The sequence below is a fragment of the Gopherus evgoodei genome, unplaced genomic scaffold (genome assembly GCF_007399415.2).
Source record: "Gopherus evgoodei ecotype Sinaloan lineage unplaced genomic scaffold, rGopEvg1_v1.p scaffold_39_arrow_ctg1, whole genome shotgun sequence".
NCBI classification, from domain to species: Eukaryota; Metazoa; Chordata; order Testudines; family Testudinidae; genus Gopherus; species Gopherus evgoodei.
Genome location: NW_022060060.1, coordinates 1,739,757 through 1,754,818, shown reverse-complemented (window position 1 = coordinate 1,754,818; position 15,062 = coordinate 1,739,757). Strand labels below are relative to the sequence as shown.

At 41.0% G+C, this 15,062-nt stretch overlaps 2 protein-coding genes across 2 annotated transcripts; both read right to left on the bottom strand.

The window, feature by feature from the left end:
- Positions 1–2,999: 2,999 nt before the first annotated feature.
- Positions 3,000–3,953, bottom strand: LOC115642266 (olfactory receptor 49-like). Its single transcript, XM_030545719.1, has one exon. The coding sequence runs from the start codon at positions 3,951–3,953 to the stop codon at positions 3,000–3,002; it is 954 nt and encodes a 317-aa protein (XP_030401579.1).
- Positions 3,954–11,473: 7,520 nt separating this feature from the next.
- On the bottom strand, positions 11,474–12,427 carry LOC115642265 (olfactory receptor 49-like). Its single transcript, XM_030545718.1, has one exon. It carries the CDS (start codon positions 12,425–12,427, stop codon positions 11,474–11,476), a length of 954 nt encoding a protein of 317 aa, XP_030401578.1.
- Positions 12,428–15,062: the final 2,635 nt, after the last annotated feature.

The window sequence follows — 15,062 nt, the reverse complement described above, 5'->3', positions numbered from 1 at the left end:
AAAGACTAAGGGAGTTAGATGCAGTGCTCTCACGTTACTTACGTTGCACTCAAGTGCTCAAATGCCTTAGGAAACATTGAAATCCCATCATAAACTGTTAGGGCACAACTCAGTGATTAATTCAGCTTTTGTGAATTTCTCAAATTTTGATTTTTTTTCATGATTTTTCCATCAAAGTATGGAATCATTTTGTGAAAGGTAACAAACAAAACGTTACTCTTAAATATTCACAGAATTCTTTACTTCTTTCACAAACACTTCGACTGATTTAGGTTCTAAAATAGACAGATTTTAAGTGGAATGGCAAATCAGTGTGCATTTGTGAGTGTAGCTCTGTGTTTAACAACTTCATATGTGGCTGGCAATTGAAAAAATAAACCTTGATTTGGGTTGAACCAAAAATTCATTTAAATAAATTGGTGAATTAAAAAGGGAAAAAATAAAACAAATTTATTTTGGGTCGAATGACAAAACTGAAATATATGGTTTCAGTCTTGGGCATATTCAATTATTTTCTATGTTTTTTTTAAAAGTAAAGGAAATTTTGAGACCAAACATTGCTTGCGCTGAAAAACTGAAACACAACTCTTGGAAAATGTTGCAATGAAATATTTTGATTTTTTTTAAATGTGGTTGACACAGTTCAGTGAAACTAACATGAATTTGGAAAGTCTTTCAGTGCTGCTGAATCAGAATTTTAGACCAGAGAGTGTTTCCGCCAAAAAAGTTCACCCCCCTCCATTTATGAGCATTTGTACATATTACACCAGGCTTGTGAGTGAATTTCTTGATATTGATATAGGCTAAAATGAAATTCCTTTTACCGAATCAAATGGGAAATTTAGAATATTCTTCTAATAGGAAACTGCTACCAGTATAATCTTAGAGGTCAAGATCAAGGAAGAAAAGAGACTAGACATCCATCCAGAGACAGGCAACAGCAGTCAAGACAACTGATGTTATTGTCCTAATAATGATTTGAGTTTCATAGGGTGTTGGGGTTTCACTGTGGGGCATGCTAACCTGAACATTCACTGCACACACACACAGTTATAATCTAAGAAGATTCTATAGCTTTTCTCTGAGTATGGTATGTCAGGTATGTCTATTAGGCCCCATGTACAGGGCCAGTGCAAGGATGTTTAGCTCCCTAGGTGAAACTTCCACCTTGCACCCTCCCCTGTCCCCAAGCCCTCGCCCTGAGGTCCCCCCCCATGGCAGCTCCCCCCTCCCCCCTGGTGTGCCTCCCCTGCAGCAGCTCCCCACCTGCCACCCTCTGCCCTGAGGCACCGCCAGGCCCCAGCTCACCCCTGCCCTGCCTCCACCCCGAGCACGCCGTTGCTGCTTCCCTTCTCCTGCCTCCCAGGCTTGCAGTGCCAATCAGCTTAGGCACTGCAAGCCTGGGAGGCAGGAGAAGTGAAGCAGCCACGGCGTGCTCGGGGTGGAGGTGGGGCAGGGGTGAGCTGGGGCAGGGAGTTCCACTGCATGCCGCTGCCCCCCCTTACTTGCTGCAGGCATCCCTTCCCGCTCTCCCCTGCCCCAGCTCCCTCCGCCTAAATGCCGGCGGCAACCGGGGTGGCCGAAGATCCGGCTGCCGAGGTTGCTGCCAAAGAGAATGCCGCCCCCCAAATCCTAGTGCCCTAGGCGACCACGTAGGTTACCTAAATGGTTGCACTGACCCTGCCCATCTACACTATTGCTAAGACGTTCCAAGCCACTTTCGAGATCTGGACACTTGATTCTGCAGTGTCCCAGAGGATTGGAGAAGGGTAGCCATAGAAACCATCTTTAAAAAGAGGAAGAAATGGGAGCAAGGAATTATAAATCATACAGCCTAATTTCAGTACCTGGAAAGGTACTGGAAAAAAATATTAAACAACTCATGTGTAAGCACCTAGAGAATAACAGTTAGAAGGCCTGGCCAGAATAGATTTGTCAAGAACAAATCAGGCCAAACCAAACTAATTTCCATCTTTGAGGAGGTTACTGGCCTAATGAATGCGGGACATTATTATATTAGATTTTAATAATGCATTTGTCACAGTCCCACAGTACATTCTCAGAAGAAAACTACAGAAATGTGATTTAGATGAAATTACTATCAGGTGGGTGCTCAACTGGTTGGAAAACCATACAAAAAGAGTAGTTATGAATCACAGACTCACAGGGTGAAAATGGACTGCAAGGGTCATCCAGTCTAACCCCTGCCAAGATGCAGGATTTGTTGTGTTTAAACCATTTAATAGTTCACTGTGAAATGGGAAGGTGTCAGTCCTCTGTCTGGTACTAGTCATTATTTTAATTAATAACTTTGATCACAGAATGTTTATCAGATTTGCAGATGATGCCAAGCCGTGAGGGGTTCCGAGCACTTTGGAGGAAAGGATAAGAGTTCAAAATGACTTTGGCAGAGGATTGGTCTGAAATCAACAAGATGAAATTCAAGAAAGACAATTACAAGATTCTATACTTAGGAAAGAAAAACTGAATGCACACCTACAAAATGGGGAATAGAAAATGCTAGGTGGTAGGTCTGGGGATAACAGCAGTTCACAAATTCAGTACGAGTCAGCAATGCAAGGCAGCTGAGAAAAAACATTAATATTGTTCTAAGGTGTAACAATAGGAGTCTTGTAGGTAAAACCGAGCAGCTAATTGCCCTCACTCTGCTCAGCCACAGCTGAAGTATTGCATATGTGATACCCGAGTCCTGTTGAAAGTGGTGTGGTCTGAAGGAAGCTCACCCTGCTACTATCTGTGATGTGTTTGCTCTGTGGATAACTGCACATTGATCGCAATTGTCTGACAGTTTAGCACTCTGAAGAAAGATTTCATTATTCTAATTATTTCCATGAAAAATAAAATGCACTGACCATTTATTCATAGAACATACAGATGGAGAAAGGATTATTAGACATAATTGGGCTAAACATAAGAAGATTGACTCATGCCCATTCATTATCATTTGGTTGCTTTGCTTCTGTCTATCCAGAAACACATTATAGATTGGGGAACAACTTCGTTGTGCTCTGACTAAAGGTTTCTCCCAGGGCGAGTTTCACAGTCTTGTTTCTGAGGCTGTAGATAAAGGGGTTGAGGAAAGGGTACAGTACGGTGTTCAGCAGAGCGACTCCTTTGTTGACATCCGAGAAGGAATTTCCTGAAGGCCTGGCATACAAAACAATGCAGCTTCCATAGACAACAGCCAAAGCTGTGAGATGGGAGCCACAGGTTGAAAATGCTTTCTGTCTGCCTGTGGCTGTTGGGATTCGCAGAATAGAGAAGAAGATGCTTCCATAAGACAACATGGTTAAACATAATGAACTCAGGACTATGTTTGAGATCAAAATGGAGTCCACCCTCTTAACCCCACTGGTGTCAGTGCAGGAGAGTTGGAAGAGGGGAGAATTGTCACAGAAGAAATGGTCGATCACATTCGGCCCACAGAATCTCAGCTTCGAAATCAGGAGCATCCGTAAACTTATAACTGTGAAACTTCCCACCCACGAACCAAGGACCAATTGGATGCAGAGTCTCTGCTTCACGATGGTGGAGTATTGCAAAGGGTGGCAGATGGCAACATAGCGATCAAAGGACATGACCACTAGGAGGCAGAACTCTGTAACACCCAAGGCGAAATAGAAGTATGACTGGGCCATGCAGCCATTGAATGAAATGGTTTGGTTAATTGACATGAAGTTCAGCATCATCTTAGGGCTTGTGACCGAGGTGAACCAGATTTCCAAGAAGGACAAATTGGCGATGAAAAAGTACATGGGAGAGTGGAGTCGGGGATCCACCCACACTATGAAAATGATGACCACGTTGCTCGTCACTGTGATCAGGTAGGTGAGGAGAAGAACCAGGAAGAGGAAAATCTTCAGTTTCTCACCAAGGCTGGAAAATCCCAGAAGGATGAACTCAGACACAGCCGTTTCATTTCTATCCTCCATGTCCGATATCAGACTGGGCTGTAGAAAGAATAACAGTGAAAATAAAAGGCATTTTCACAGATACAGTGATATTAATGCCAGATGGAACCTTGATATTTTCTAATCTATGTTCATATTAATATGACATAGGATTTTACCTAGTAACTCCTCTGTTAATCTCCAAACTTGTTGCCATGACCTGCTCCTCCCTGGGAACACCTTTATTCAACACTAAATTTGGTACTGCAGCCCTTTGACCCCTCTAAACTTCCTCTACTGATGCTTGCAGCTAAATAAAAGGTGCCAATTTTTTCATAATTCTATTTCAAGAGCCCTGCAGGTCATTTTAGAAAACATCGATGGACTGTGCCCTGAGTTCTGTTTGAAAAACCAGTAATCTTGTATTTACCTGACCAAACGTAAATATAGACAAAGAATTTGGTCACCTTCTAGTTTCACGCTGCTAGTGACGTCAGATTTTATCAGAGTCTGGCAGCGATTCCCTTCCTGATCAGAGTCCAGGCCTCTGAATGACCTCTTTGATCCAGCTCCCCTTGTCCTCTGGAGACAACCGGTTACCCTTTAAATAAATGAATGAAAACAAATAAGCCATCCAGGAGCCCAAGCCTCTGTGAGTCTGTGCATTCTGCAGCATAGATTCTTTTTGGACTTTTTTTTTTTTACAGTGTACTCCATCATAGATTCCAGGGCCTGAGGGAACCTCTCTGATCACTCTGATCATCTAATCTGACAACATATATAACTCTAGCTGTTGAATTCAAAATGTATTATTTTGGGACATTAGAGCCTATCTGTTAGAAAAACACTTAATCTTCATTTAAAAACTACTAGTGTTTGGAGAATTGTAAATTGTTCAGACGGTTAATTCCCCCTCACTTTTCAAAACTGTGCATCTTTTTTGTGGTCTGAATTTTTCTAGCTTTGACTTCCAGTCATTTGACCTTGTTATACCTTTTTCTGCTATACTGAAATATTTATTCTTCATGTAGGGACTTACAGACTGTAATCAAATTACTTCTTTGATAAGCTGGGTATATTGTACTCCTTGAATATAACACTCTAAGGAATGTTTTCCAAATCTTTAATCATTCTTATGACTCATCTCTGAACCTCCTCACTTTATTAACATCCTTCTTCAACTGTGCACTCCAAAACTAGACACAAGTATTCCAGCAGTGGTTGCAGCAGAGCCAGATACAGAGGAAAAACAGCCTCTCTTCTCCTTCTCAGGACTCCCCGTGTTTATACCCAAAGATGGCATTCACCTGTTTGGCCACAGGACCGATCTGGGTGCTCATATTCAACTGATTATTCACCATGACCTCTCACTCTTCTCAGTCAATTTTCCTTAAGATTTATTCTATAATACATCTCACACAATGCAATTTCAAGTTAACATAGTCCAATCTTCACACTTGTGCTTGACCTGAAGCAACATTTTTCAACCTTTCAAAGTGGGTGAACCTTTAATAAAAGTAAAAAATATTCACAACCACATTATATTTCCTAGGAAGAGTAAAATATTTATCAATGATAACAATAAGCCTATTGAATACAACTACCACATTTGAGCACAGAAGCTGAATCTTTTGATGACCCCAGATATAGTCTGTAAATTTTATTTTCTTTGCATCAGGATTATAATAAAAAGGTCACTCCCTTACAAATCCCCCAACTGCTTTTCATGTCAGCACCCTCAGAGCAAACAACCAATTAGTTGTCAAAAAAAGATCTAATTTGCTTTCAGCATCACAAACCATAAAATTGTATCTAGTAATTTCTCAATTAAGTCCACAACTTGCGGCTGAAGTAGAGAATATCTTTTAAAAAGATATTCAAACTCCATTTAAAGTCTTTATGTGATGGAATATCCACCACATCTCTAGGTAAATTGTCCCAATAGTTAATAATTCTCACCCTTAAAAATGTGCACCATTCTTCTTGCTTGAATTTCTCTATCCTCAGCTTCAAATCACTGAATACCTTTTTCTGATAGTTCAAAGAGTCTTCTACTGTCAGAACTGTTTTCCCGAAGTAGATACTTGCATGCTATGCAAAAATCACATATGTAATTTTTCTTAAATAATCTAAATAGATTGATATCAGAGGGGTAGCCATGTTAGTCTGGATCTGTAAAAGCAGCAAAGAATCCTGTGGCACCTTATAGACTAACAGACGTTTTGGAGCATGAGCTTTCGTGGATGAATACTCACTGATATGCATCTGACGAAGTGGGGATTCACCCACGAAAGCTCATGCTCCAAAACGTCTGTTAGTCTATAAGGTGCCACAGGATCCTTTGCTGCTTAAATAGATTGAGCTTCACTATTATATTCTATTGCTCCAGCGCTACATCTATCTTCCTGACTTTTACCTTTGTACACCTTTTCTACAGCAGTGACATAACTAATGCGGTAGCTAAAGACCCACTTGACAAGCCGTATGGACTGAAGAAGCTCAATCTAATTAGCTTAACCAAAAGGAGTGTAAACTTGGTTAGAGTCTAGCATACCAATTTGGGATGCAGGTGGGCTCTTCCACGTAGCAGAACAATGCATAACGGGATCCACTGGATGGAAGTTGGAACAAGACAAATTCACTCCGGAAAAAAGAAGTGCATGTTTAAGAGGGCGAATAATTAACAACTGGAACAACTTACCAAGGATTATAGTGGAGTCTCCATCAGTGACATTTTTTCCTCTGGGAATTTTTATTGGGAATTTCTATGGCCTGTGTTAAAAAGGAGACTGGCCTGGATGTGGACAAAGCTCCCTTCTAGCCTTCTAATCTATGAATTTATGAACCACAGAAAAGCCTAGGCATAGCCATACCATAGTTTCATATCTTTACCTTTCCAGACCGACCAAGCAATTGATGCTGTCGTTTAGAAAAGAAACAGAAAACACCTTTCTCTTTCTCTGAAAATCTCTCCCTCTCTCTGTGTCTCTGTTGCTCTCTCAGCATCTCTCCTTCTCTGTGCATCTGGAGAAAATCTTTGCCTTCACTCACTCTATAAATAAGTTTTGAAAGTGTGATGATTTCATCTGAGGACTGGCAACACCAACAGAAAATTACCAGAGGCAAGAAATCTCCTAGGACAACCTGAGATGCATGATCAAATTGAACACAAAAATGGTCATCTTTATGGCTAAGATTTTTAAGATGACGAAGGCAGTTAGGTGCAGAGCTCCCATAATCTTTCCATGGGATTTAGGTGCTCATATCCCTTATGAATCATTGATAATCCCACCATAAACTGTTGAGAGAGAACTGGATGATTAATTCAACTTTTTTGAATTTCGCAACTTTTCATTTTTTTCATGATTATTTCTGTCAGAGACTGGAATCATGCTGTCAAAGGAAACTGAAATATATTATTCTTAAACATACATGAAGTTCTTTACCCATTTGCAAACCTTTCTGTTGATTATGTTCTAAAATAAACAGATTGTAGGTAGAATAACAGAGTAATGTTTATTTGAGAGTATATCTGTGTGAATAATGTTTTTTGCAGATAGCTGGTAACTGAAAAAAATAAAAATAATTTTTGTTGCAATTTGAAACTAATGGGAAAAAAAGTTTGGTGAATGCAAATGCTAAAAAAAAATCTGCACATTTCTTTTGGGGCAAATAAAAAATTGAAGTGTATAGCTTTGAATTATTGAGCCCATAAAATGTTTTCCATTTTTTTTTAAATCAAAGCAATGGAATTTTGCACTGAAGAACAGAAACATTTCAGTGGAAAATGCTGCAAAGAGACGTTTTGATTTTTTTTTTAAACAAATGGCTAATACACTTCAGTGAAACCCACATGAATTTGCAAAACCTGTATGTGTTGCTAAATGTGCATTTGAGACCAAAAATAGTTTCAGCCACAAAAGGCTGAGCTTCTGTATGTTTGTTGTGCCATTTTTCAACGTGAATCACTTGATATTGAGATGGGACAGAATGCCATTCCCTTTAGCAAATCAAATTTAAAGTTAGAATATTGCTCTAATAGCAGACTGCTCACAGTGTATTTTAGAGGCCAAGAACAGAGAATAGATTTTTATCCAAAGATGTACAGAAAGATTGAGGAAGAATGGTGCAGTCTCCCAGAGAATAGTCCAAGGGCGACTGTCTATATTGTTACGTTTTTAAAAAAGGGAATGTAGCAAACCCAGAGTATTGTACACCAGTCAGCCTCACTTCAACACCTGGAAAGATATTGGAACAACTGGTTAAACAACCCAAGTGCCAGCACTGAGATGACACTAGTGAGATAAGGAATGGCTGGCATGGATTTATCAAGAACAAATCTTGTCAAACAAACTTAATTTCCTTCTCTGAGAGGTTTAGTGTCCCTGTAGACTAGCGTTTTTCAAAGAGGGGTCACCGCTTGTGTAGGGAAAGCCCCTGGCGGGCTGAGCCAGTGTGTTTACCTGCCCTGTTCACAGATCCAGCCCATCGCAGCTCCCACTGGCCGCGGATTGCTGGTCTGGGCCAATGGGAGCTGCTGGAAGTGGCGACCAGTAACTCCCTGGGCCCGCATCACTTCCAGCAGCTCCTATTGGCCCGGAGCAGTGATCCGCGGCCAGTGGGAGCTGTGATCAGCCGGACCTGTGGGCGGGGCAGGTAAACACAGCAGCTCAGCCTGCCAGGGGCTTTCCCTGCACAAGCGGTGACCCCTCTTTGAGAAACCTTGCTGTAGATAGAGGAGAAGCAGTAGACAGGATGTATCTAGATTATAGGGAGGTATTTGACACGGTCCCACATGACATTCTCATAAGCAAACTAGGGAAATGGGGTCTAGGTGAAATTACTCTAAGGTGGGAGCACAACTGGTTGAATGACCATATCCAAAGGGTGGTAATCAGTGGTTCACTGACAAACTCGGAGGGAGTATCTAGTGGGGTTTCCAGGGGGTCAAACCTGGCTTTGGTAAAGTTCATTATTTTTGCTGATGACTTGCATAATGGAGTAGAAAGTATGTCTATAACATTTGCAGATGACACCAAGCCATGATGTGTTGCAAGTACTTTGGAGGACAGGGTTAGAATTCAAAACAACCTTGACAAATTAGAAAATTGAACTGAATTCAACAAGATGAAATTCAATAAAGAGAAATGCAAAATACTTCATTTAGGAAGGAAAAATCAAATGCAGAATTCCAAAATGGAGAGTGACTGGCTAGGGGATAGAAGTGCTGAAAAGTATCTGGGGCTAATACTGAATCACAAACTGGATATGAGTCAGTAGTGTGATATAGTTGTTAGATAGGATAATATCATTCTGGGGCCTAGTAACAGGAGAGCTGTACGTAGGAAACTGGGGGCAATTGTCCCACTCTACTTGCCTGGTGAGGCCCAGCTGGAATACTGTGTCCAGTTCTGACCCAACACATGGTAGCAAAGGGTGGATATAATGCAGTAGAAAGTGTGACTATATAATTTGTAGATGGCACCAAGTTAGGAGGTGTTGCAAGTACTTTGGAGGACAGGATTAGAATTCAATGTGACCTTGATACATGAGAGAATTGGTGCTTTCATTTCAGCACCTTCTTCTTTTGAGGATTAATTATTTATGTTCCAGATTTCAAGTGTAAGTGTGAAAATATTTTTTCCTCACAGTACTTATTACTATGGGTGAAACAGAAAAGCAATGTGAAAATTAGAGCATCTGAAATGCTTAGTTAATCTGGTACAATGAGAATGGAAGACGGGGGGGCTGATGGGAAATCTAGAATTACATTTCATGGGTCCAAAATGTGTTCTTCTGCATCAGAATGAAACCAAGACCTTTTGTCTTGGGAGGGATTGCAACTGCTCTGGAGGACAGGGTCAAAATTCAAAATGATCTGGACAAATTGGAGAAATGGTCTGAGGTAAACAGGATGAAGTTCAATAAAGATAAATGCAAAGTGCTCCACTTAGGAAGGAACAATCAGTTTCACACATACAGAATGGGAAGAGACTGTCTAGGAAGGAGTATGGCAGAAAGAGATCTAGGGGTCATACTGGACCACAAGCTTAATATGAGTCAACAGTGTGATACTGTTGCAAAAAAAGCAAACGTGATTCTGGGATGCATTAACAGGTGTGTTGTAAACAAGACACAAGAAGTCATTCTTCCGCTTTACTCTGCGCTGGTTAGGCCTCAACTGGAGTATTGTGTCCAGTTCTGGGCACCGCATTTCAAGAAAGATGTGGAAAAATTGGAGAGGGTCCAGAGAAAAGCAACAAGAATGATTAAAGGTCTTGAGAACATGACCTATGAAGGAAGGCTGAAGGAATTGGGTTTGTTTAGTTTGGAAAAGACAAGACTGAGAGGGGACATGATAGCAGTTTTCAGGTATCTAAAAGGGTGTCATCAGGAGGAGGGAGAAAACTTGTTCACCTTAGCCTCCAATGATAGAACAAGAAGCAATGGGCTTAAACTGCAGCAAGGGAGATTTAGGTTGGACATTAGGAAAAAGTTCCTAACTGTCAGGGTAGTTAAACACTGGAATAGATTGCCTAGGGAAGCTGTGGAATCTCCATCGCTGGAGATATTTAAGAGTAGGTTAGATAAATGTCTATCGGGGATGGTCTAGACAGTATTTGGTCCTGCCATGAGGGCAGGGGACTGGACTCGATGACCTCTCGAGGTCCCTTCCAGTCCTAGAGTCTATGAGTCTTTGAGTCATTTATTATGAAACCGTTCTGCTGTTCAGGATAGTGTTGTTGGTCAATTCTCGAAAGAAAAACAGCACTGATCCTAGAGGCCAATGTCTTGGATTATGGCTTGGAACTGGAGAGGCTCAGGTTCCAATCACTATTTGGCCTGATTTGAAGTTGGGAGTTGTACAGGTGTCTTTCACAGGATCTGCAGTTGAAGAATCTCTCTCTAACAAAACTTTCTGTATCTGAGAAACTTCCAAACCGTGACTAACATTCTACTGCTACTGACAGACAGGGTGGAAATCTGAACTCTCACCTCAGAGACAGTAGGCTATTGCATGTTTCTCTCTACAGACTAGGATATTGATCCATTGGATTGATGAGCAAGCCTTGGACTCAAAAATCCAGACTTCAGAGCCTAGGTCAGCCATAGATTTTTTGTCAGACCTTAGGCAATTCAGTTCTTTTACCCTTTCCTTAGTTATTTAGATATAAAAAATTCAGACAGTGTTGTCCTACCACACAAGAGTGTTATGAAATTTTCAGAAGCTGCAGTGATAACTAAAGGAGTGGCTTACAGATCCCTAGGGCCAAGTGCTACTGAAAGTCGCGTAATTAAAGGAAGTTTACTCTGCTACTCTCAATGAAGTTTGAGTTCTGTGGATCATTGCACATTGAGTTCCAGGGTCTGACAATTCAGCACTTTCAATAACAGCTTAATAACTCTTACCATTTCCTTGAACACTAGCAGTCAATGAACCTTTATTTATTAAAAAAAACACCATGTGAATCATTACACATAACTTGGCTACACATTAGCAGCTAGATTCATGCCTTTCTATTATCCCTCCATTGCTTTTCTTTTATCTGTTTGGAAGCATGTCACAGATTGGGGAACAACTTTACAGTGCTCAAGCTAAAGGTTTCTCTCAGGGCGAGTTTCACAGTCTTGTTTCTGAGGCTGTAGATGAAGGGGTTGAGGAAAGGGTACACTATGGTGTTCAGCAGAGCCACCCCTTTGTTGACATCTAAGGAAGCATTTCCTGAAGACCTGACATACAAAACAATGCAGCTTGCATACCCAATTGCCAAAGATGTGAGGTGGGAGCCACAGGTAGCAAAAGCTTTCTGTCTGCCTGTGGCCGTTGGGATTCGGAGAACAGAGAATAAGATGCTCACATATGACAACATTGTCAGGCATAGTGAGCTCAGGACTATGGTTGAGCTCAAAATGGAATCCACCCTTCTCACCCCACTGGTGTCAGTGCAGGAGAGTTGGAAGAGGGGAGAATTGTCACAAAAGAAATGGTTGATCACATTTAGTCCACAGAATCTCAACTTCGAAATCAGGAGCATCCGTAAACTCATAACTGTGAAACTTCCCACCCACGAACCAAGGACCAGCTGGATGCAGAGTCTCTGCTTCATGATGGTGGCGTATTGCAAAGGGCGACAGATGGCAACATAGCGATCAAAGGACATGACCACTAGGAGAGCTAACTCTGTTGCACCTAAGGCGAAATAGAAGAAGGTCTGGGCCATGCAGCCATTCAGTGAAATGGTTCTACTGACTGACACAAAGTTCAGCATCATCTTAGGGCTCGTGACTGTGGTGAACCAGATTTCCAAGAAGGACAAATTGGCGATGAAAAAGTACATGGGAGAGTGGAGTCGGCGATCCACCCACACTATGAAAATGATGACCACATTGCCCGTCACTGTGATCAGGTAGGTGAGGAGAAGAATCAGGAAGAGGAAAATCTTCAGTTTCTCACCAAGGCTGGAAAATCCCAGTAGGATGAATTCAAACACAGCCGTTCCATTTTTTTCCTTCATGTCCAACATCAGCCTTGTCTGTAGAAAAAGTAACAGTGAAAATACATGCATCTGAGGAAGCACGCCATTTGCACAGATTCTTGGATATTAGAATTAGATGGAAGCCTGTAATCTTCTGACTCTGTCCATAGCATATGACATAGGCTTTTACCTAATAACTCTTCTATTAATCTCCTAACTTGTTGCCACAAGCTGCTCCTCCCTGGGAACACACTCTTTTTCAACAGCAGCATCCCAAATTTGGTACTACAGCCCCTTTACTCCTCTACTGTTCCTCTCAGGTAAATAAAGGATGTGGGTTTTTTTTCATAATTCTAAATGCAGGTCATTTTAAATCCCACTGACAAACTGAGTCTCTGAGTTCTGTGTTTGAAAAACTGGTAACCTTGTCTTTAGCCTGAGCAATCATAAATATAGACATAGAATTCCATCACCTTCTATTTTCACACTACTAGGAAAGCCAGATTTTATCAGAGTCTGGCAGCAATTCCCTTCCTGATCAGGGTCCAGCTCCCTGAAAAATCTCTTTAATCCAGTTCCCTCTGTCCTCTGGAGACAACCAATGACCCTTTAAATACATTTAAAAAAAATCCAAATCAGTCATCCAGAAACCCAAGCCTTTGAGTCTAAGCATGCAGCGGAATAGATTCTTTTGGAGAGCTTTTTTTACAACATACTCATCATAGTGGTATCTTTTGGCCCTGGAATCTATGGTCATCTAGTCTGACCTCCTATATAACTTCAGCCATTTAACTTCCTCAAAATAATGCCTTTTGGATTAGAGCCCATCTATTAGAAAAACACCTAATCTTGATTTAAAAATGAACAGCTCTGGAATATCCACCAACACACTTCTTCAGATGGTTAATTCCCCTTACCAGTTAAAAATGTGCACCTCAGTTCCACACTGAATTTCTCTAGCTTTGACTTCCAGTCATCTATCCTTGTTAAACCTTTTTCTGCTATACTGAAATATTGGTTCTCCATGTAGATACTTACTCACTAGGATCAAGTTACTCTTTAAGTTTCTCTCTGTTCAGCTGAGAATTTTGTGCTCCTGAAGTGTAATGCTCTAAGAAATGCTTTCCTAATCTTTAATCATTCTTGTGGCTCATCTCTTAATCTTTTCTACAATAATCTAAATAGACTGAACTTCACTGCTATCTTCTATTGCTCCACCATTCCAGCTACCTTTCAAAAACGTTCCTTGTACCCCTTTTCTACGGCAGTGACATAACTAAAGCAGTAGTTAAAAACCTGTTTGAATAAGCCTTATAGACTCAAAGAGCTGAATCCATTTAGCTTAAGAAAGAGAAGTGTAAGGGGTGACTTGGTTAGAGTCTAGGGTCTAAAAGCTAAAGTATGAAGTTGGGAAGCACATGAGCTCTTCCCTCTGGCAGAGAAAGGCATAACACGATCCATTGGATGGAAGTTGAAACAAGACACATTCACTCTGGAAATAAGGTGGACATTTTAAAGAGAAGATAATTAACAATTGGAACTACTTGCCAAGGGTTATGGTGGAGTCTCCATCGCTGACCATTTTAAAATCACGATCGAATATTTTTATATAAAAGATCTGCTCTAGGGAATTTTACCAGGAATTTCTATGGCCTGTCTTATAAAGGAGACCAGTCAAGATGATCACAATGTTCTAGCCTTTTAATCTATGAATTACAAACCATGGGACAAGCAAGGAATAGCCATACCATAGTTTCAAATCTTTGCCTTTCCAGACTGGCTGAGCAATGGATGTTGTCATTTAGAAAAACAAAAGAAAACTCCTCTCTCTTTCTCTGAAAATCTCTCTGTCTCTGTTGCTCTCTCAGAATTTCTCCTTCTCCGTGCATCTGGAGAAAGTCTTTGCCTTCATTCACTCTATAAATAACATTTTGAAAGTGTGATGTTTTCATCTGAGGTCTTGCAACATCACTGGGAAATTACCAGAGACAAGAAATCTCCTAGGACAACCTGAGATGCATGATCAAATTGAACACAAAAATGATCAACTTTAACTCTAAGATTTTTAAGAAGACAGTCTGTTAGATGCAGAGTTCCCATGATCTTTCAATGGGATTTAGGTGCTCACATCCCACAGGGATCTTTGAAAATCCTACCATAAACTGTTAAGGCATAATTGGGTGATTAATTCAGCTTTTTTTAATTTCCCAACTTTTCTTTTTTTTCATGATTATTTCCATCATAGCTTGGAATCATGCTGTGAAAGGAAACTGAAAAATATTATTCTTAAACATGCATGAAGTTCCTTGCCCTTTTTGAAAACCTTTCTATTGCTCATATTCTAAAACAGAGATCAGCAACCTTTGGCACATGGCCTGCCATGGTAAGCACCCTGGAGGGCTGGGTGGTTTGTTTACCTGACACATCTGCAGGTTCACTGCTCCAGGCCAATGCGGGTTGCAGGAAGGGACGCGGGATGAGGGATGTGCTGGGATTATTTTCACTGACTTGTATAATGGAGTAGAAAGTGTGTCTATAAAATTTGCAGATGACACTTGTCATGAGTTAGATCACAGAACTCCCCTTGGGATCTGCCATTCAATGTGCCAAGACTATCTCTGCTCCTGCTTTCCCTGCCATCTCAGGGCTCCAGCACCCTGTCTTGTGAGCCAGA